This window comes from Dipodomys spectabilis, unplaced genomic scaffold (genome assembly GCF_019054845.1).
Source record: "Dipodomys spectabilis isolate Male_0828 unplaced genomic scaffold, ASM1905484v1 ptg000069l, whole genome shotgun sequence".
Taxonomy (NCBI): domain Eukaryota; kingdom Metazoa; phylum Chordata; class Mammalia; order Rodentia; family Heteromyidae; genus Dipodomys; species Dipodomys spectabilis.
Genome location: NW_024870746.1, coordinates 575605 through 598229, shown reverse-complemented (window position 1 = coordinate 598229; position 22625 = coordinate 575605). Strand labels below are relative to the sequence as shown.

The 22625-nt window shown below is 38.3% G+C and overlaps 1 protein-coding gene across 1 annotated transcript in view; it reads left to right on the top strand.

The window, feature by feature from the left end:
* The window catches only part of Atf6 (activating transcription factor 6), a 179272-nt gene extending 157025 nt beyond the window's left edge, over window positions 1-22247 (top strand). The window contains exon 17 of the mRNA XM_042681408.1: window positions 21287-22247. Within this exon, the coding sequence (XP_042537342.1) occupies window positions 21287-21489 (203 nt within the window). The 3' untranslated portion in view covers window positions 21490-22247. The remainder of the gene's footprint in view (window positions 1-21286) is intronic.
* The last annotated feature ends 378 nt before the right edge of the window (window positions 22248-22625 follow it).

Sequence of the window (22625 nt, the reverse complement as noted above, 5' to 3'; positions counted from 1 at the left end):
GGCAAGCACTCTACCACTGAGCCAGCCCACACCTAGCCCTTTTTGCTTTTACTTTTCTAATAGGACCTAGCTTCTTATTCCTATGGATTTGCCTGTTTGGGTTATTTCCTATAAATAGAATCATACAATATGTATACTTTTCTGTCTAGCTTTATCCACTTACATTGCTTTTAAGGTTCATTCATTTGTAGTGTGTATTAGTGCTTTTTTGTATGAATAATATTCTGTCGTATTGCCAGGTCACATGCTAATTTTATGATTTTTTTAGTAACTATCTCATTATTTACCATAGCAACTTTATCATTTTATATCTTTCCAGTTATATGGGGATTCCACTTTTTCCAGTAGATAACACTTCTAGATAACACTTGCTATTGTCACATTAATGGGTGCAAAGTGGTATTTCACCGTGATTTAGATTTGCATTTTACGATGACATAATGTTGAACAATCTAATTGTGCATTTATTGGCCAGTTGCATACCTTCTTCTATGTATTCATTGCCTATTTTTAATGAGATATTTTATTTTTTATTACTGAATTGTAAAGTCTTTATTCTAGACAGAAATTCCTTATCAGATTTATGACTTTCATTCATTCTACAGACTTGGCTTTGTACTTTCTTGAGCAAGCCTTAATCTTTACTTTGTTAAATTTTGGCTTCTAGAATCTTATGCTAAGTTTTCTAAATAGTTCCAGTTTTGAAGTATCCTGAAATGAATACTTTGTTCTTCGAAAGTGTAATTACTCTTTAAGACTGTTGTTTTTGCCTTGTGCCAAGCAGGCATGGTTATTCCTGCTTTGTAGATGAAGAAACAGAGGCTTGGAGTTAAGTGAGTGGGACAGAATCTGAAAGCACTAATCAGTAGTGGAGCTGGAGTGCCAGTGCAATGTCTTGACAACTATTCACATTTCACTTTGTGTTTCAATATTTCGTTTAAGAAGAACATAATATAATATTCATTAAGGGGGCCAGAAATTGACTCACTCTCAAAATCTGTGCTTTTTTTTGCACAGATTGTGGTGCTTAAACTTAGGGCCTGGATGCTGTCTCTGAGCTCTTTCACCTTACCACTTTAAACCACAGCACTACTTCTGGTTTTCTTTGGTTAATTGGAGATAAGAGTCTCACAGATTTTCCTGCCTGGGCTGGCTTTGAAGCACGATCCTCAGATCTTAGCCTCCTGAGTAGCAGACACCCAGCAGAATCTGTGCTTTTAACTAGTATCCCACACTGTTTTTAAGAATGATCTATGTTAACAGTTCTACCTTAAAATGTGGAGAGCATCTCCCTAGATTTTCTTACTACTACTTTTGATTTTTTTAATCCACTATAATGTCTAGATTTTTTGCAGACATATTAGAATCCAGATCATTTCCTTCTGTTCTTATTATTCTCTCTAAAAAAGTTTCTAACCAAGTATTAGTTATTAGTATAATCAATAAATTCTAGTCTTAGTCAAAGCTAAAAATTACAAATGTAAACTTGTTAATACAAAATTATTAAATGTATGTTAGGCTGTCTTAAATATCTTTTTTGTGGATTAATCACTGTTAAACTTTGATATACTTCACTAAAATGTAGATAGTTCAGCGTGTTATATGTTTCCATATAAAAAATCAGCCCAAAGAATAATGGTTAAAACCTTTTAATCTCACAGTTTCTCTTACCTAGAAATCCACATATGGCTTAGCAGAATGATTCTGATCTGGCCTAAAACTACAGTTGAGCTGTCAGCTAGTGCTTCAGGCTCCTTCTGAAGGCTCAGCTTGAGGATCCATATGCAAGCTCACTCACTGAAAATCAGGAAGGATTCATGAGGTATTGGGCTGAGAGCACATCTTCCAACTGATTGCCAGAAGCCTATCTCATTTCCCTGTTATGTGAACTTCTCTAGGGCAGCTTACAACATGGCTGTTCTCAGACCAGCAAACAATACCCATGATAGAAGTCTCTTTGTAACCTAATTTCACAGTTGATATGCTGTTTTAATGTATTCTACTCAATCAAAGCAAATCTTTAGTTCCAGCCCACATTGAATAGTAAGGAAATACCAAGTGTATGAATGTGGGACTCTAGGAGTTAAAGACTCCCTTTCAATCTCAGGGTATCTATTATTTAATTATGAAAAGCCAAGTCTCCATCTATTCTCAGATGGAACACTGACTTACTATGGATAATTCTGTCATAGGAGCAAGTCAGTCTTATGTCTTGTAAGCAGGTTTCTCTAGTCTTAAATGTATGTGTATGACTTTTAAAACATCTAAATTTTGAATATTTAATATGTATTAATCCATTTTGTTAAGAAATTGCACTGAAGTTCTAAGAGATCATTAGAAGAGAATTTTTATTTGTAGTTTCATTTTTCCCCTTACCTTACTGAATTTTAGTAATGAAAAACTTTGGCCAGAATAAACATTGTTTTAAATTAAATAAGTGAACATACAAAAGAATGTTTTTCTTCCTTTTAAATCACACACTAAATTTCAGTCCTACTTTAGCAACAGAAGCAATCCTGAATGGACTATTCATTTCTTTTTTATATTTTTTATTGTAAAAATACTGTATAGAGGGGTTACAGTTACATGAGTAAGGTAATGAGTACATTTCCTATAGATCATTGTTAACTCCTTCTTTGTTTTTCCCCTTCCTTTCCCACCTCCCAAACTCTTCCCTCTCCCCTCCCCTGAAGTTGTAAAGTTCGTTTTCAACATAGTGTCTTATACATCTCATTTTTATTCAACCTGTATCCTTATTTCAGTATTTTGTTATTTTCCTTCCCCTCCCCAAATTAGAAAAATGTATATACAAGATACAGGACACCAGAATCTAATACATGAAAACAGGGGTTATGCCATGGGGGAAGAACATACAAAAGAAACAAAAAAAATCACATAGTACATTATATATACATTAAAAACAGAAAGATAAAATCTCTTGTGTCTCTGTCTTGGGGTTTATTTTGCTTAGAATCATCTTATATGATCATATGTACATAGCTTTTGACCTTTTCTGCTTGTCCTAAACATATACTAGTTATAGCAAATAAGGGAAATCATGGGACCTATGTTTCTTTGGGCCTGGCTTACTTTACTTAATATGATTTTTTCCAAGTCTTTTCATTTCCTAACAAATTGGGCAGTGTCATTCTTTCTGATGGAGGCATAGAATTCCATTGTGTGTGTGTGTGTGTGTGTGTGTGTGTGTGTGTGTGTGTGTGTGTGTGTGTGTACCATATTTTCTTGATCAATTTGTCTACTGAGGGGCATCAGGGTTGGTTCCATATCTTAGCTATGATGCGATAAACATAGTTGTGCTGGTAGCTTTAGTATGGCCTTGTTTGTGATCATTTGAGTAAATGCCCAAAAGTGGGATTGCTGGGTCATAGGGGAGCTCTATGTGGAGTCTTTTGAGGAACCTCCATACTGCCTTCCAACTTTACACTCCCACCAACAATGCAGTAGGGTTCCCTTTTGGCCACATCCCACCCCACCCCAACCCACCCCCAGCATCTGTTGTTATTAGATTTCTTGATTATAGCCATTCTAACTGGGGTGAGGTGGAATCTTAATGATGTTTTGATTTGTATTTCTTTTATGGCTAGAGAGGTTGAGCATTTCTTCATGTGTCTAATGGCCATTCTTATTTCCCCTTCAGAGAAGTTTCTCTTTAAGTCTTTAGCCCACTTATTAATCGGGCAGTTGTTTCTTTGAGGATTTTGTTGTTGGGGAATTTAATTTTTTATGTTCTAAGTATATTTTAGATATGTGACCCTTGTCTGTTGTCTTCTCTCAATCCGTGGACTTTCTATTGATCTTGCTAGCTATGTCTTTTGTCATGCAGAAGCTCTGCAGTTTCATGCAATCCCATTTGTCCAACCTTTCTTTGATTTGTTTTGTTTCTGGGCCTTTATTAAGAAAATTTTGGCCTGTGCCAAGGAGTACTAGAGTTTCTCCTATTCCTTCTTGTAATATTTTCAGGATGTTTGCTTTGACTTCGAAGTCTTTGATCTATTTGGAGTTGAGTCGGGTGCAGGGTGATATATAAGGATATTAATTTATTTCTTCAGCAAGACTTATTGAGATACTCTGTACTCATCATGAGTTACTTTTAAAATAAACTCCTCCTTCCTAACCTTGGCCTCCCATAGCTCAACAGATTTCCACATTTCTCCAATTCCTAAATCATTTTCTTTAAGCATTTTTACTTATAGTACATTGTCCTTCTTGCTTCTCTTCATTTTACTCCTCATTCAGACCTCAGGGCTTTCTATTGTCCTGGAAAACTATTACCCAGGATTATCACAAACCTTATTCCTTCACTTCATTTATTTCTCTGCTTCATCCTCACCACCATAAAGTGGCATTCTATACCAATCTTCACAATATATCAGGGACCATCAAGCAAGGGACATAATAAAAATGATAATTGAAGGTTAATCTGCAGACAGTGTACAAGGTAACTTATGTGTCATGTTAGTCAGCTTGCTATTGTTGTGACAAAATACCTGAGATAACCAACTTAAAAGTTTTTTTTGGCTTATGGATTCTGAGGATTCAGTCCTTTGGGCATGTAGTAAGGTGCTCACTCACAGCAGGCAGTAAGTAAAGAGAGACAGGGTCCCTGTAACATACCTTCCAGTGATCTAACTTCCTTTCAGAAGGCTCTGCCTCCTAAAGATTGTACCACCTCCAAATAGTACCCCAATAGGCTCAACAAATGAGCCCTCGGGAGACATTTCAGATTAAAACTATATTGTGGAGATTAGATTAGATATGAGTAAGCGGGGACCCACAATTAGGCACTTTCACATTTATTCAGATTTGAATTGATAATGTTCTGACCCTAGAAGAAAGGTCAGAATTGATTTCCCTAAGCTCAACTCAATATACTAGCAGAAGGTAGCAAGTAATCTGCAAAAGCAGCATTACTTTTTTTGATCATTGAATCGAACTCACTTTAAATTACTTTGTTCAACTCATTACATATAATTTCATCCATTTTATTGCCTTTCCCCTGGGAGACTTGTTCATGGGAAAGGCTTCTATCATGAGTACACCTCAAATTTCATGATGAAGGGCAGTTGGGTCTCCATGGTTATTCTGTGCTCATCGCTATTTAAAACAGGAAAATCTCTCTCTCTCAACTTAAATGGAAAACATCTGCTATCAGCCCTTCTGTTTACCTAACTACTATAAGGAATGTACAGGGTCAGGCTTCCCTGAACTGTTAATTCAATTGCCTTTATATTTTTGGTGAGACTTAGAAACTACTATTTCTATTTACACTTTTGGATAGAGAAGTTCCATCCATTTTTCAGAGTTCTTGTTGCATTTGGGGCTTCTGTGAATGTTTTTTGAATAGTCCCCTGCTTGTCCCTATTACGCACTCATAGCCTAGGCATTCTTTTAGAAACATTTTCCTTGTAGTCACTCTGGTTTCTATGTTTTCTGGAATGAATATGAGGTCTTCTTCATACATATTTTTTTCTCCATCTGTGCTAAGAACATTTCAGAGATCATAGAGAAATTATTGGGGTTAAGGAAGTCAGTCTGGTAAGGAATCTTCCAGTCTAAAAAGGGAACTGATAAAAATTTGATTCCCTGACAGGTTCTCAATAATCTGTGTAAAACTGGTGAGATTATATGTTATTATCACATGGGAAAGCAGAGGTCATCTCAAATGGAGTCCACTATGTTACTGAGTGGCTTGGATGCTATTGCAAAACATGCTAAAAGACTACATGAAACAAAGTAGGGAGTGATCGCTGGAAACTAAACACAGATCAATTCAGTGAGGGAGGTGCTTGTGTAATCTTTTAGCTACTGTGATAATAACACATGTTGCATTGTGAAGAAAGTTTCATCCAAGTTAATTCTGTTCCACATGAGATGTCCTTGGAAGCTGAATCAGCTCTGGTAAGCCACCCAGCAGTAAAACTATCATGGGTATGAGTAAACTGTACTAATGGCTCCCCATAACCAGATTCTTCCTCTGATTTATAACATCAGTAAATTATTGGTGCTTTTCTCCATATTCCTTTAATAGATTCACTTTGTAACTCCATACTCAATTCAAAGTTTGATAAAAATAGGAAGTGCCAAAGAAGCAGCAGGGAATTCCTCACCAAGAACAAAATCCACTGATGTAATAGAGCTCTGTTGATTTCCAGACTCCTTTGGTTCAGATCTTACCTAGCAGTGTTGGCAAAGCTCCTTTTGGCTGCCCCACATACCTTCCAAAAGCCTTTATAAAGAAAATATGTGGCCAGTACCCTTTATAAGGCCCATAATTCTCAAGAGATAGGGTTCAACTCTTACGTTTTTTCAGAGTAGCTAAAATTATCTTACTTCTGCTTCATCTAAGCTCTCTCCTAATGGTTGTTCCTCTTCTTAAGTTCAATGTTTATTCGCAGCCTATATTTTTCACATGCTTGTGGGGAGAGCAGATACATCTCCATGGCACTTAGCATGTTATTTTTCCATATTGTTTTCCAAGAAGTAAGGCCATTCTGCCACTGTGGGCCCTAACCTTTTGTTCCTATGGTAAGCCATGTTTTCCTAAGGAAGAGTCATGACCGGCTTTTTACATTCTCTGCTTTGTGAGAAGGCACTCATTGTACCTTGCACTACCTGCTTCTATGATGTTTCCCCCCTGAAATTACATTATCTCCCTACCTTCACTCAAGTGATCTTTCATTATAGGAAGATTATTGTATCTGATGTAGTTCAGTTTGGTATGAATTTGGCACAAACCTTTCTAGAAAGAATTTTTTTTGATCAGTCATGGGGCTTGAACTCAGGGCTGGGGCACTGTCCCTGAGCTCTTTTGCTTAAAGCTAGTGCTCTACCACTTTGAGCCACAATGCCACTTCCACTTTTTTTTGGGGGGGGGGTGGTTAATTAGAGATTAAAGTCTCACTTTTCCTGCCTGGGCAGGCTTTCAACCATGATCCTCAGATCTCAGCCAACTGAGTAGCTAGGATTATAGGCATGAGCTACCAGTGCCTGGCTAGAAAGAATATTTTTCAAAATGTATTTTATTTATTTAGGTGGTACTGGAATTTCAACTCAGGGCCTCACACTTGCCAGTCTACTCACTGTATCTCCAGCCCAGACAATTTTTATTTTTATTTACTAATTACTTATTTTTTGCTGGTTCTAGGGCTTAAACTCTAGGTCTGGGTGCTGTCCCTCAGCTCCTTTTACTCAAGGCTAGCGCTCTACCACTTGAGCCACAGCTCCACATCTGGCCTCTTCTGTGACTAATTGGCGATCAGAGTCTCATGGAGACTTTTCTGTCCTGGCTGGCTTCGAACTGCGATCCTTAGATCTCACCCTTCTGAGAAGCTAGGATTATAGGTGTGAGCCACTAGCATTTGACTAGAGTATTTTTTATTCCATGTTACTCATAAGAATATCCTGACCTCCTGTACACACTCAAGAATATCCAGTTAGGGATATACATATAAGCATCTTTTCAAATAAGGGGACATAGATGTTGCTATTGTCTAAATGTTTGTGCCCTCTTGACAGGTCACATAGCTTGCTATTACTGAAGAATATCCAGGCTCTAGAATCAGACTTGAGATCAAATTTGGTCTTGCTATTTCACTAGCTGTGTGCTTTGGGATAATTTATGAAAATGTTTGAGACATAAGATCTCTTATGTTTTAGTATGGGGATTATACTAGATCCTTCAGAACTGTTTTAATAATTAAATAAAACAGTACATGCCAGTTCCTCTTTTCTATTATTTCTCAATACTGTAAACTACTTTGTTCCTTTCTCATAAAAAACATTTTACTATGGTTTTATGGCATAATTGTATTATTTTCTGAGCAGAGCCCAAGAAGTATGTATGCCTAGTCTTTCATAGACCCAAATTAAAAAGTAGGAAGCAGTATAAAAATTGAAAGCAAAGTAGTAATGTAGCAAATTCTTCAGTAATCCCTTAATAATCCCTTGTTCTCTAGATCTTTCTCAAGTAGCCTGTTCCTGAAAATTTCGGCTTAAGGAAATGCTGTAGTAGATTTACTCAGGACCTAAGAGGTTTATCAGTTTTGCTCATATCTATCAGTTAAAAGTACAGAAAAAATAGTTTTGACATATGTCCAATGTACTACAGCATATCCCACTTGATGTGTGAATCACATTATCATTATTGGGTTTGGTTTTTCTGTCATAAGTCCAATGTAAAAAGACATCTTCAAAAAGTACAATGTTCAAAAGCTATATACATAATGCCATATAAGATAATGCTAAGTGAAATAAACCCTAAGATAGAGACACAAGAGATTTTATCTTTCTTGCTGTTGTTTTTAATGTTCTATGTGATTCGTTTCTTCCCCGTATAACCCCTGTTTTAACTATTTGATTCCAGTGTCCTGCATCTTGTATATACATTTTTCTAATTTGGGTAGGGGAAGGAAAATAACAAAATGCTGAAACAAGGATACAGGTTGACCCATCATAACAATGAGATATATAAGATACTATGTTGAAAATGAACTTTACAACTTGCGGGGGGGGGGGGGGGGGGACAAAGGGGAGGGGGGAGTTTGGGAGGTGGGGAGGGAAGGGATGGTAGGGGAAAAACAAAGGAGGGGTAACAATATTCGATAGGAAATGTACTCATTACCTTACTCATGTAACTGTAACCCCTCTGTACAGTATCTTTACAATAAAAAATATATATCAAAAAACTACAATGTACCTCTTAAGCCCACAGAGAAACCCCATCCCTTTTTGTATCACAGTACTGTACACTGCCTCCTGTCATGATGCATTTACTAATAGTTGCACCTCTCTAGATTTTCCCCTCCTCAGCCCTGGCTGAAGAGTCCTCAGGTTTAGGGCTTAAGTAAATTTCTTCAGAAGTCCTTTCTTGTTAACCTCACTACCACCACATCCCTAGCTCAGGTACCCCAAATCTTACTACACCATGCCCACCTTACACTTATGCCCTGCTATATGGGTTTACATAGCTGCCATTTTTACAAGATGGCATATGCTTTGATGAGGGGCCAGGTCTTACTCATCTCTGTTTCTCCAGCTCCCAGCACACTGCCCAACACATAACAGCTGCTAAGAAAATATTTATGTAATTGAATCATATTGATCATAGGAACCAACTCCCACTGGGAGAACATCAATCGTGGATCTAAAGAACTCCTTGTTTAAAATGCCCTGTTCATTACATATGCTGTTAAGATTGCATAATGCCTATGAGTAGAGTGTAAAAAAAGTATAGGTGATGACTATACTTTACAGTTGTTCGGAGTTTGTAATGCCCAGCTGCAGTCTGAGGTAGCTTTGTGTGTTTGGAGGTCTTTTCACTAAGTGAACAAATAATATGAAAGTAAAAAGTCACTGTCGATGGAAGAAGTTAGGTGTGCCTAGACCTGCCCTCTCTGCTTTATGGTCTGAATTTTCTAAGTCTTAAGCCAACCTAGATTTCAGCCTAGAGCTTGGCTTCTGTGGAGACTAATGTTAACCCAAATAAACTATGCGGTGGTTTCAGTTACTTAACAGGAAGGCCTCAACATTTTCAAGCAAGAAGCCCAGAAAGAAGAAATGTCAAGGATTCTGGTAAGAAGTAGTTAAGGGACAAAAAGCTGATTAGAAGAACTTGTCTTGAAAATGAGAGCTAGGAAACTTGCTAAATTATCCAGTGCTTTCCTAACACTAAACGAAGACTTAAAAAGAATCCGAGTCCTTTGCCAGTTTTTCTTTTCTGAAACTGTATAGTATGTGATAGAGATTTGCTGGCACAACTCTGTCCTGCTGTTTCTCTTCCTCCTCCTCCTTTTCCTTATACTAACCCATAGAATTCAAAAGGCTCTGGATACTGTTTTCAGGACAAACAGATAAATCCCAAGTTGTTTCCAGTACAACAGCTTCCTCTGGATTTTTCTACTGTCTCCTATCATCCTTAGTTACACTTGTATTAACAATAGAAAACCTGTATATTTCCTTTTGCACAGTGGTGTTATAAGTATTAAATCTTTAACTCTATACTACCAGAGCAGAGAAACAGCAGTCATTGTGACTTTCATCTATTAGATGGAGAAAATAAATGAAGCAGGGCCGAGGATGCAGCTCAGTAACATGGGCAGGGCCCTGGGTTTGATCCCTAGCACTGCAAAGCGTGCACGCACACACACACACACACAGACACACAGACACACAGACACACACACACACACACACACACACACACACACACACACACACACACACACACACACACACACACACACACACAGTGGAAGGAGATACCAGGACTGGTGATTCTAAGGGTTCCTTCCTGTGCTCTACAATGAAATGACAAATAACACCTTTCAGTCTTAGTATATTAAAAGATGTATGTTGTACAGTGTAATAAATATTTGACATAATTGTTTAACTCTTGACAAATCCCCCTGGTTTTCCTGTCTTACAGATGAAATTATAACCAGATTGAAAGAGATGACTTTCAGACCCATGACTAATTTTAAAGCCTGATATCTCTATGCTGTGCCACACCAGCTCTATACAATAACAGTCCTCACACTTTATATCATTTGACATCCTGAAAACTCCACAAACATTATCACACTGAGTCCTTAAGAATTTTGGGCATGTGAGTGGGTTTTATATTCTTCAAAGTAACAATCCACTAGTCAGAGAGATTTTATGAAAACAGGTCATTCATGATGGTCCTCTGCAAACCCTCCCACTGCTTTGCATCTCACTAGAGTAAAGGCTGACCTTTAAAGAGCCTGGTTCCTCTCAGACCTCATCTCCATTTACTCTTCCCCTAGTCTCTCTGCCAGCACACTGGCCTCCTCACTGTGCCTCATGGGTACTCTGTACATGCCAGCCTCGAGGTCTCCATCCTGGCTGTTCTTTCTGTGTGTAATGCCCTTTCCCCACACAGCTCTCTCAACTCTATCAGGTTTTAACAACAACAAAACCAACATACTCTCTCTCTCTGTCTTTTTCTCTCTCTGTGTCTCTCTCCCTCTGTCTCTGTCTGTCTCTCTCATACACACACACACACACACACACACACACACACACACACACACACACACACACACAGTTATCTTGCTGTTCAATGCTTCCAGAACAGTCTAACCCACAACATTCCATACCTTTATTTTATTCTTAGTTCTCATTTTCAAGCATAACTGTATATTTACTTCTCTTGTTTCTTGTTACCTCTCTCCTCCCTATTAGAATGGAAATACTAGGAGAATGTGGTTATATGTTTTGTCCTCTTCTCAATTCCAACACCTGAAACCAGGCTTGGCACATGTTGTGATTCAGTAAATATGTAGCAAATGAATAGTCTACAAAATGGGATATCAAAAAAACATTAAGTGCTTTTCCTCACAATGATGTGGCCTGGAAATATCAGGGCCCAAAGTGACTGGTCCTCAGCCCACCTTCCAAGCTGCTTCAGTTTAGAGTCTCACTAGGCTAAAATACAGGGAAAGTTTGTGGTAATTTTATAAATAAAATACAGTTCATTGTGAATACTTTTTATGCACTTTGTAGTTTTTGAACAATTATTTAATCAGTTACTATATAATAGAGGATGTAGACCAGCCCTTCTTTTGGACTGTCTGTAAGAAGTAAGAATAATGAAAACAAATTACAGAACTTGAATTAAAAGGTATTTCTATCTTTTTGATTCCTAAAGTCTAAAATGTGGGACTGTGTCACTTCAAAATCCTACACAGCTCTAATTTATCTTGAATCATCACAAAAATGGATGAAATGGCCATTTTCTTTGATATTTGTATAATTCTGTCAGTATAAGGTATACAGTTTGTTCTGAGAATGAACCCATGCATGGGTCTTTTAGTAATTTTCCTCTCCCAGAGATTATCATATGTTTGATTCCTTTCCCTATAGATGTACAATTGTAGGCTTTCATCTCACTGTATTATACCGAAGGATCCCTGAGCTCACCCATCTATTCTACAGGGAAGTTCCAAACACTGCTTTGTCCAAGTTATGCTATGGCCAGGAAAACCAGAAGACATGGCCACTCCAGGCCAGGAAACAAAGTCAATAACAGTGGCATTTGAGTCAGAAAAGAAGTCTATAATATGGTGCTGCCCTCTGAATTAAGCACACAAACCAACAAGTCAGGCCATTGGTTATCCCATCTCTGCAGGTTTTGGCAGTAAGGTTAAATTCAATGTTTGGCATTGAAACTGGAGTTTTAGACCCTAAGCCTAAAGATCCAGGAGTTCTGTGTGTCAGGTCCAACCATTTACCCCTATGTGCCAAATAAAGAGATATGGTGATGAGCAGAAGGAGGTGGGCAGCCAGGGGAAGACAGCATTTCTGCCCATCCCTAGCCATATTCTCAGGTACAGATATAAGTTCTAAGTTTAAATAGAGATAGGCAATAGGCAAGAGAAGAAAGGTATGCATGAATAGTCATAGTCACAGGTGTGTCCTGATGGTCAGGTGGTTTGATAGCCCTTTGTCTGAGGATTGGCCAGGTGGAGCCCTGTTACAATAGGAATCATTCATGCCTGGCAGATGATCTAGTCTCCTGTCACTTTTTGGGGGTTCCAAGGGAACCCAGTTAAGGGATTGCATTACTCAGAGAAAAGGATATATAGATACAAAATGAAGGCAGGGATGCCTATTGCTTTTATTTAATTTGTGGGCCCAAGTAGAGAATCATTGTTTCTCAATAAAGACAGATGATAAGCAACTGTTAGGCTTGTATCTCAGTCTGGATCATTTCTTTGGCAAAAATTCTCTCTCTAAATAATAAACCACAGCTATTTGGAGGTGATGTGTTTGTAGGAGTAAAAGGTACCTTCCCAAGATCCTTTCTGAATATTAGTTTTTAAGTGCACAACTTAAATAAAGTATGTTTTTTTTCCTATTACACTGTCGCATGGTAGCTCCTAAGAAAGTGAACTTTAAACCATGACATTGTAGAATAAGCTTGAAAAAATGAGAACTGCAAGTTAATTACTCAAGTTGGGATTTATTTAACAACTTAAACCAGAACTGTTATTTGAAAGTAAAACACCAGTGCTCTAAGTCACCCTTCTCTTACTCCATCTTCATTTCCTCCAGAAACATTAATCTTCTAAATACCTTTATATTACAGTGCACATGTATTAAAGGTAGCTCTGAATTTCTTTGTTTTATAGAAGTTTCCTTAATTTATTATAACCATTACTCTTGTCACAATACTAAATAATGTGCTTAGACTTTACAAATAAGCCTTGCCATTTCCAAAACTACATCCTATCCTCTTCTGTACTTCTTTTTGAATGAATGGGAGATGTATTCATTACCCTTCACAACAGAGCTACAAATGAGTATTATAAAAACAAGTTTACCCTCTAATTTCTATTAGATATAGACATCCTGTTGTATATTCTGCAAGTTTTCATATCCCATCTTATATTTTGTCCAACAACAGGTTGTAAATAGTACAAAGATAGAATTTGAAGCATTTGAAGCAGAATACCTACAGTTTTATGAGTGATTACCAATATTTGGGAATTTGGCTTTGATTCCACCTTGGGACATTGAGTTGTCTGCCAACTGCCTTTATGAACACATTTCCTTTGTCTGCTCCCTAAGAATTTACACAAGGTCCCTGATTCTACTCCTGTAGAGTAATTAACAAATGGAAGTAAACATTAGGAAGAGCCTCTGGAGGAATCCAGATTCTAACATTCCTATGAGACAGCTGTGGAGCTTCTAGAAAGGTGGAATTTTTGCTGTATTGGGGATACCTATTGGGAGTTGAGAGAGTATGAGAAACTTTTTGGAGTTCTGAAAGTCAAAATTATATTTTAAAAAGTATTTCTTTTTAGGGGGGGGGGGGGTCCGGTCGTGGGGTCTGAACTCTGGGCCTGGGCGCTGTCCCTTAGCTCTTCAGCTCAAGGCTAGCACTCTACCACTTGAGCCACAGCACCACTTCCGGGCTTTTATTTTTTCTGCTTATGTGGTGCTGAGGAATTGAACCCAGGGCCTCATGCATGCAAGGCAAGCACTCTACCACTGAGCCACCTTCCCAGCCCCTAAAAAGTATTTCTTTATGGTTTGAGCCCCATAGTTATGACCAGGAATATCTGGGAATTTGGTTTGCAACCTATTCTCAGACTCCTACTAGCTTAATCATATATATACCAGTTTCTTATTTGAATAATATGGAGATCCTTTTCTTAGTTCTTTGTTGGTTTTTCTAGATCAGTTTCCAATAGTTGCAAAAGGGAAAGTTCTTTCTTCAGTCTTTTCCAAAATAAATATTTTCTGATTACTTCATGTACAAAAATAAATTGAATAGTGAAATATCCAAAATGAGCTTCAGTTGTTTGTAGGAATATCTAAATAAAGCAGCCATAGCTATTTTTTCCATGATTATACTATCTGAAAGAAGTATCTGCATTAATCCCTTAACTTTTAAGATTTCTTTAAAAAAATCCTCATGTCATCTCATCAAAGATTTCTATGTCCAATAAGTAAACTTTTTTTTAATTGAAAAGTAAGATCTTACATGTCTCTTGATTTCAGCTAAGGATAAGATTGAATTAGTCATCTCAGGCTGTCAGCAACTATTGGCCTCACCTCTTGTTAATGAGACCTGCCTGCAACAGGGCACCAACTTGCCACTGCACTTACAATTCTCTATGCTTCTTTCTTTATTTTATTTTCTGTCTTCATTCCTTCACTTTTGTAAGAACTAAGCCTACTGAGGTCAAAGGTTTTTCTTTTTTCCCCCCTCCTGTTTTGTTCACTCCTATTTCCTCAGTGTTTAGTGTATGGTAGGAATTCAAGAAACATTTGCTAATTTAATGGATGTATAATGTTTAATTTGCTTCTGTTGTATTGGAAGACACAGTGAGGATGTTAGGTGTTTCACAGACAGGCACTATTACAGTGAGGGCAAAAGCACAAATATAGAATGTCCTGATGGTAACCACTAGTGTGAGTGATTTCTGTAACCACACTGCTTAGGTTAGAATCTTCTACTTTGCCATTCATAGCTGAGTGGCTGGTCATATGAATGCCTCTATGCTTCGTTTATATTCCTTCTTTAAAATGGCAATAATACTAGCAACAATAATACCTGAGTCCTTAAGGAGGTTGTTAGGAAAATTAGATGATCAGTATTTAGCATATAGCACATGTTTATTAAGCAAGTTATGCTTATTAGTTACATTCCTAGGAATTTAATATATATTTAATAACCCATATAAAAGTACTGTACACTTAAATGTAAAGCAGTAAGTTTAGACAAATACAGTAATAATCAAGTTTGTTTTAAATCTACATGACTATTGTTTGAGATGCAGAACCTCTGTTATATGGAACTGGTACTATGCATTCCAGAATGGCCAGCAACCCTGGCTCCTGCTCAGAAAATTCTATTAATCCTTCCATCGTCATGGCTAATGGTGTACCTTGAGAGCCAATGGTTTCTCTATGCCCATACTTGTTTTGTAACATCTTTATAGATCTAAAAGGACAAGCACTTTCTTATCTGACTCCCCATTTTTCAGTGGCCATAGTACCCTTTTAGTGTTTGACAGATTCTTGTTTGAGCTACTGTTGAGTATGGGATAACCTTCTTTTACCCTTTCCCTGCCTTAAATATTCCCCACACTAAATCTTCCCCAACCTCATCAAGGAAACTAATTTCTTTCAGCAAAGTGCATATGTGGCCATTGGTAGCTTTTTGACTTTGCATGTGTTATGCCTCCAGATTTTTCAAGTTGGAAGCACTGTTTCCATATGTAGAATGACAATACTTACTTGCTCAGTGTTCTTTGCAGCTGATGAGTAAGAAGTTTTATTATTTATTTATTTAGTCAGTTGTGGGTCTTAAACTCTGGGCCTGGGCAGTACCCCTCAGCTCTTCAGCTAGAGCTAGTGCTCTACCACTTGATCCATAGCACCACTTCTGTTTTTCTGGTGGTTAATTGGAGATAAGAGTCTCATGGACATTCCTGCTGGAGCTGGCTTTGAACTGCAATCCTCACATCTCAGCCCCCTGAGTAGCTAGGGTTACAAGCGTGAGCCACTGGCACCCAGCTAAGAGGTTCTATTTTTATTCTCTTTACCCTTTTTTTTTTTTTTTTTTTTGGTCTGGTCGTGGGGCCTGGGCGCTGTCCCTCAGCTCTTCAGCTCAAGGTTAGCTCTCTACCACTTGAGCCACAGCTTTTTTCATTTTGCTTATGTGGTGCTGAGGAATCGAACCCAGGGCCTCAGTCATGCAAGGCAAGCGCTCTACCACTGAGCCACCTTCCCAGCCCCTCTCTTTACCCTTTCATTTTCACCCTGTCCCAGTTTTTGCCAGGCATTCCTTAAGGAAGCTAAACCTCTTTTCTATGACTTTAACACTATTCAATTAAATAGAACAATTATGTGTTAGTTATAAAGTTAAATATGAATTGTGGCGTTCTCATGGAAGATTTCTTAGAAGTGAGACTTGAAGTGGGCCTTAAAGGATAAATAGAATATAGGTAGTAAAGAGCAAAAAAGTGGGTTTTTTCTTTCCACAAATGCTAGCAATGCATGGTATGTTGAAATGGTCAAAATCAGGACTCAGGTTGAAAATTAATATAAGATTGGCGGAGTAGGGCTAGGAAGGTGGCTCAGTGGTAGAGTGCTTGCCCTGCATGCATGAGGCCCTGGGTTCGATTCCTCAGCACCACATAAGCAAAAAGAAAAAAAGCTGGAAGTGGCGCTGTGGCTCAAGTGGTAGAGCGCTAGCCTTGAGCTGAAGAGCTGAGGGACAGCGCCCAGGCCCAGAGTTCAGGCCCCATGACTGCCCCCCACCCAAAAAAAAAAAAAAAGATTGGCAGAGTAAAGTTAGCTTATGGAAGTTCTTGGGAGCCACAGTAGAAATATGATTTTACCTACTTCATGAGTGATTCTATTCATGTCTCCCTTATTTTTCTGCTTATTTTAGTTGAAGTTATCTGTTGATGTCCATGAATGGGTGCATTTTATCAACCTTCATGGTCCCATTCATATACAGATACCAATGGGACTGGCCTGTCACCAGGCAAGCTGGCATAAGACAAGTGACTTTGTTAGGACTGGAATCTAAGTCTGAATAGAAATCTGTTTTATTATATGTGCTTCCTGGAAAAACACTGGTGAAATTTTGTCACTTTTTTTTTTTTTTTTTTTTTTTTTTTTTTTTTGGGTCCGGTCGTGGGGCCTGAACTCTGGGCCTGGCGCTGTCCCTCAGCTCTTCAGCTCAAGGCTAGCGCTCTACCACTTGAGCCACAGCACCACTTCCGGCTTTTTTTCTTTGCTTATGTGGTGCTGAGGAATCGAACCCAGGGCCTCATGCATGCAAGGCAAGCACTCTACCACTGAGCCACCTTCCCAGCCCCAATTTTGTCACTTTTTACAATTAAACTTCATGAAAAATTTTGAATCTTTAGTTATCTTTATTTTATGGTCAATGTTCTGGTTTTTGTGTTAGTCATCTCCCAGCTAACAGTCAGCTGGCAGACTATGCTTAATTCAGTTACTGTGTATTTATAGGCTGTTCATAATTCCACACTGCCTAGACTTTTTCCACCTCTAATGACCATACAATTTATCTGGCTTCCTCCAATGTTTCTGCATTCAGAAACACATTTATTTCATTGCTTGTGTTTAAAGCCATTCTTCCCTGCTTAATATTGAAGTTTAAGTATTTATAGTTAACTATACCTTTTTTCTGACTCAAATTAGTGTTCCAACTCATTCTTTTATCAGTCTTTTCAGGTAACTTGACTTTCAATTTCTTTTGTCATGAAACCCTGACTTAACTAAAGTGGAGACCATGTTCTCAAGCCCTTACAATCATGCCTGAGTTTCCTTTCATGGGCTTTTTCTCTCCTGATCCTCTTATGCCACCAGTCTTCAGATTCTAAATCCCTAATTAGAACCCACTGTGATGTTTTAAATTTACACTGAGAAGCAAATTATGGCTACAACTAGAAGGGTCCTTTCCAGGGGTAGTCACCTACTAAAACTCAGAGCCTTCAAGTAAAGGATAACTGGGTTCTCATCTGCTTACTAGGCAGAGTTTTAGAGTCTCTATGCTGTTTCAGAATGCCCCTCAGCCCAGGGCCAAAGGTGCTTACAAAGATCAGGAGTTCCATGAGCCATTTGCAGTTTGTCTACCTTTACTACAGTAATTCAGACAATTGGTTATGGTGAAACTACCTCACTAACCATCCAAAAACCCATTTATAAGGTCCCCAGAGTGTATACAGACAGTTGCTATAGTCATTCTAACTAGCCTTTAGGGGTACTGGGTCACTCTAAACATTATTCTGATAAGAGAGTGTACGTCAGAGAATGTAGTAGACTACTTGACTAGCATGTGTGAGGCCCTGAGTTCTATCCCAAACACCACTTGACTAGCATGTGTTAGGCCCTGAGTTCTATCCCAAACACAATAGCTAAAGTATCCAGCTTGTGTTTCAGAAGGAGTTTCCTAAAATCAGCCTCAGATATTCACTTACTTCTATAGTTGTCTTCTAGAAATCCTGACAGTTTTCTTGGTCCAGAATATATCACCTTCAGAAGAAGGGAATAAACAGAGTTTATTGTAAAACCACTTGGACTAACACTACCCTGAGTCTCCTGGTTGTGCTTAAGTGGCAATGCTACTTTATCCATGGCTAGGAACTCCTTCCAAATTTTGGAATCATATTGCAGCTTTTCCTTCAAAGTGTCTGAGCTTATATTTCCAGATTTTCCATCCCTTCTTGATATTTAGAGTATTAAAGATCTACAGTTATCAGTTTCAACCACCCCAGGCTCATGGCCTCTAATGACTTTTACAGGTGGTTTGGGCTATATTAGAGAACCTAGTCTTAATCTTAAACTGTCATCTGGATTCTGAGTTAAATCAGGAAAGCAGTAAAAAATACTAATGTGTATCGCATGTCTCTGACATGTGTTTTCCATTATTTGGTCTTCTATGATGCAGCGGTGCATGAGCATGTGTGTATACATGCATGCGTGTGCACCCACACAGGCACACATACATGTGTGACTGTGGTTCCAAAAGAAAATGACTAGTTTGGTCTTGAAATCTGAACTTGGTCTTGTGTCTGAATAAAATGACTCCTGTTTCATCCCCTACTTTTTGGAAAAATACTTTGATGAGAAATGATAGCTAACTTACAGGCATTGAAATTTAATTCTCTAAATGTGAGCAACTGATTTGATAGTCATTTCTAAGAGCATGACTTGTAAAAATTGGGACTAACCCACCACAATAAAAGAATAGGTTAAGTGAGTTAGTACTCAGCAGTAGCCAGCTGTTCTTCATTTCTAGTAAGGCTGGGAAACAAGAAAATTACTCAGTAATTGGAGAGATTTATACTAGTTTAATGAGAGCTTAATCATCATTAGATACTGTTTAAACATTGGAACAGATAACCAACCAATAACAGTAAAGGAATGATGTTTTCCATTGGATTTAAAACAATATTTTATCTAATCAGGGTACTTCAAATGGATAGGCTATTAGATCTGCTTCATAATGTTTAACATTTTGGTCCTATTGAAATTTTGATGGACTTTGTTTCCAAAACCACACACATGAAACTTGATATAATTTCAGTGACCTTAAAATCTAAGTCTATGAAGTTGCCCCTAATTCAAGACATCCCCAACTAGATGATCTCCAGAAGTGTTTCCTAGCTTCCTCAGTGACATGCTTTATGGCTTACTTTTCTCAAACATAATAATGGAATCTGAAGATCAAATGTCAAACTTTGGATTTCTTCCACCAGATTTTATACTTTATGTGCACAGTGTCAACGGGAACAGAAAGGATAATGGAATTTTACGTTTTTTTTTTTTGGGGGGCGGGGATCAGGTCGTGGGGTATGAACTCTGGGCCTGGGCGCTGTCCCTCAGCTCTTCAGCTCAAGGCTAGTGCTCTACCACTTGAGCCATAGCACCACTTCTGGCTTTTTTTTTCTGCTTATGTGGTGCTGAGGAATCGAACCCAGGGCCTCATGCATGCAAGGCAAGTGCTCTACCTTTTCAGCTCCTGGAATTTTACTTTTAACTTCAGTTCTTTGCCATAGAGAAGCCAGATGCTTAATTTTAAAAAGCTCTAATTGCCTTTGTATCAGCTTCATAAAAAGGCAGCAGTACAGGACTAAGCTGTCCCAACCCCCAGCTCCACGTTCACAGATGGAAAAAGAAAAATTGGATGCCACATTAACTACCAAACATTCTTCCAAGTTCACACAGCTTCTAACTCCACTGCTGCAATTGTTCAACTGGGATTCGCAAATATTATGTTTATAATTCTCTCATCAGCTTAATGCCCACATTTCATTGACTACAAGTTGGAACAGGACCACCCAGGATTACAAATTAGGGAGTAATTTGGCCCTGTTCCTAAAATATAAAGAGCTTTTATTCTCTTAGGAAGTAACAAGGGAATATTGTATCTGTGTGTTTTTAAACTCATGATAATGAAGTAAGCCCATATGTTAATCATAACTCTACGTGAGTTTCCCGTTCCCTCCTATAAATACTCCCTAGTTTGCCTGCAAGTCCTGTCTGTATACAGTACTTAGTCCCATCTCTTATTGGAAGTCTAATGTCTCCGTACTTGGAATCAGGAACTCTGGAATATAGATTGCCCCAATATGAAAGTGTTATGATAATAATTTCTGGGAAAGCATAATTATCAGATGACTATGGCTTCTTCTTCTTCTTTTTTTTTTTTTTATTTTCCACTCTCTAAATTGAATTTTTTTTGGGGTCCGGTCATGGCTAATAAGCCATGACAAACCTTTAAATTCACAGTTGGGAGTATCTTAAATGAAACTGTACTGATGAATAGGGGCTAAGCAGCCTTGGCTCCATTCACATGTCTGACTCCTTTGACAATTGTTTCCATTGTTGAAGGGAAGGAAGGGGGCTTAAGTATTCTTACCTCTGTCCTACACTAAAATCTGTTTTAGTTGCTCTAATCATGGTAATTCACTTCATGGAAGTCATACAAAAGATGTAATATCTGTGAACAGGTACACTCTGCGCTCTGAACTCTGATAGTGGCCCACTCCTTATTGAGCCAACGAGGGCTCTTTGAGAACTAAAATTACAGAGATGGTAGATGGTACCTACCGATCTATAGCTCTGCTGAGTGAGCAGCACTTTTGAAAGTATGTTCACAGTTAACACCCTTAAAGCACATGTCTTTGGAATGAAGGTCATAGCAGAGACCCACATTCTATTGAATTCTAAGCCTTGTGTCTATTCCTCTCTGCAGAGAATGTGATCAATGGGCAGGACTATGAAGTGATGATGCAGATCGACTGCCAGGTGATGGACACCAGGATTCTTCACATCAAAAGCTCCTCAGTTCCTCCTTATCTAAGAGATCAACAGAGAAATCAAACCTTCTTTGGTTCCTCTTCAGCAGCCACAGAGGCAACCCAGGTTGTCAGCACCATCCCTGAGTCATTGCAGTAGTGCCCTGCAGCTGTGTTGGTAAACTAAGAATGCAGCCCTTCAGCCAAGAGCAGGAGAGAAAAATGCCACTTTCTGCTACCTTGGTGGCAAGCAGAGATTTCCTTCTTACTACAGTTGAAGAAGAAGAAAGAAGAAGCTGCTACCCATCTATCATCTACTCAGAAGGTGCTGGCCTTCCTACATGAGAGAACATTGCTCCAGAGGCAAATGTAGCCTGCATTGTCCAGTCTTACTGGGTGTAGATTGCTTCCCCATAACTTACTCAGTTTCTTTCATGACTCTATTTGTTTTGTGTTTGAATTGTCATCTTCTTTCAAATAAGATCCACTTCCCTTTTCTGCCATCTCACATACTGATACAGTAAACTGATTTTTATTTAACATTGTAGCACACAGATGCTCAGATGGTTTCCATTGGTTTGGCTTTTTGTTCCTTTAATACAGACTCATTCTGGATACTGTGCTTGAGAAAATAAATTGCAAAACCAGAATGGCCAACAATAAACACCCCACAAAGAAGCAAAATAATTTAAAACTTTGGTAAAAGAGAATATAACGACTTGGTAAAGTTTATTTTTACTTTTGATTTGTGGTTCACCCATGAATCAAAGTCTGTTGGGAGTCAGGAGATAAACACACAGTCGAGAGAACGAAAGAGAGGGAAGGGCCAGTGGCCGACAGTGATACATGTGTCTAAAACCTTGAGAGCTTCATGCAATTACATTTTAAGATTAAAGCCATAGCTGCTGTCTATTTTCAGAGCTCCAGGCCAGAATGTTAACTTGCAGACTGTGTCTTCTCTTTACTGATCAGGTGCAGGTCCTCCAGAACCACAGACAAATCCTTTGTTTTCGTTGTGAATCTCCTCCCCACTATATACTTCTATTGATCTGATACCAAATTCAGCTAAGGAACATGGAAGTGGTTTTAGATTTGATAGACATAGATTCGTGCAAAGGGAGTGCATCTCACAATATGACAGTAATTTTAGCTTCTCCAGTGAAAAGACGTGAATACTTTTTTCCTATAGTTTAAAAAAACAAGCTATTTTTTAAAATTTTTTTATTGTAGAAATACTGTACAGAGGGGTTACAGTTACGAGTAAGGTAATGACTACATTTCCTATCGAGCATTGTT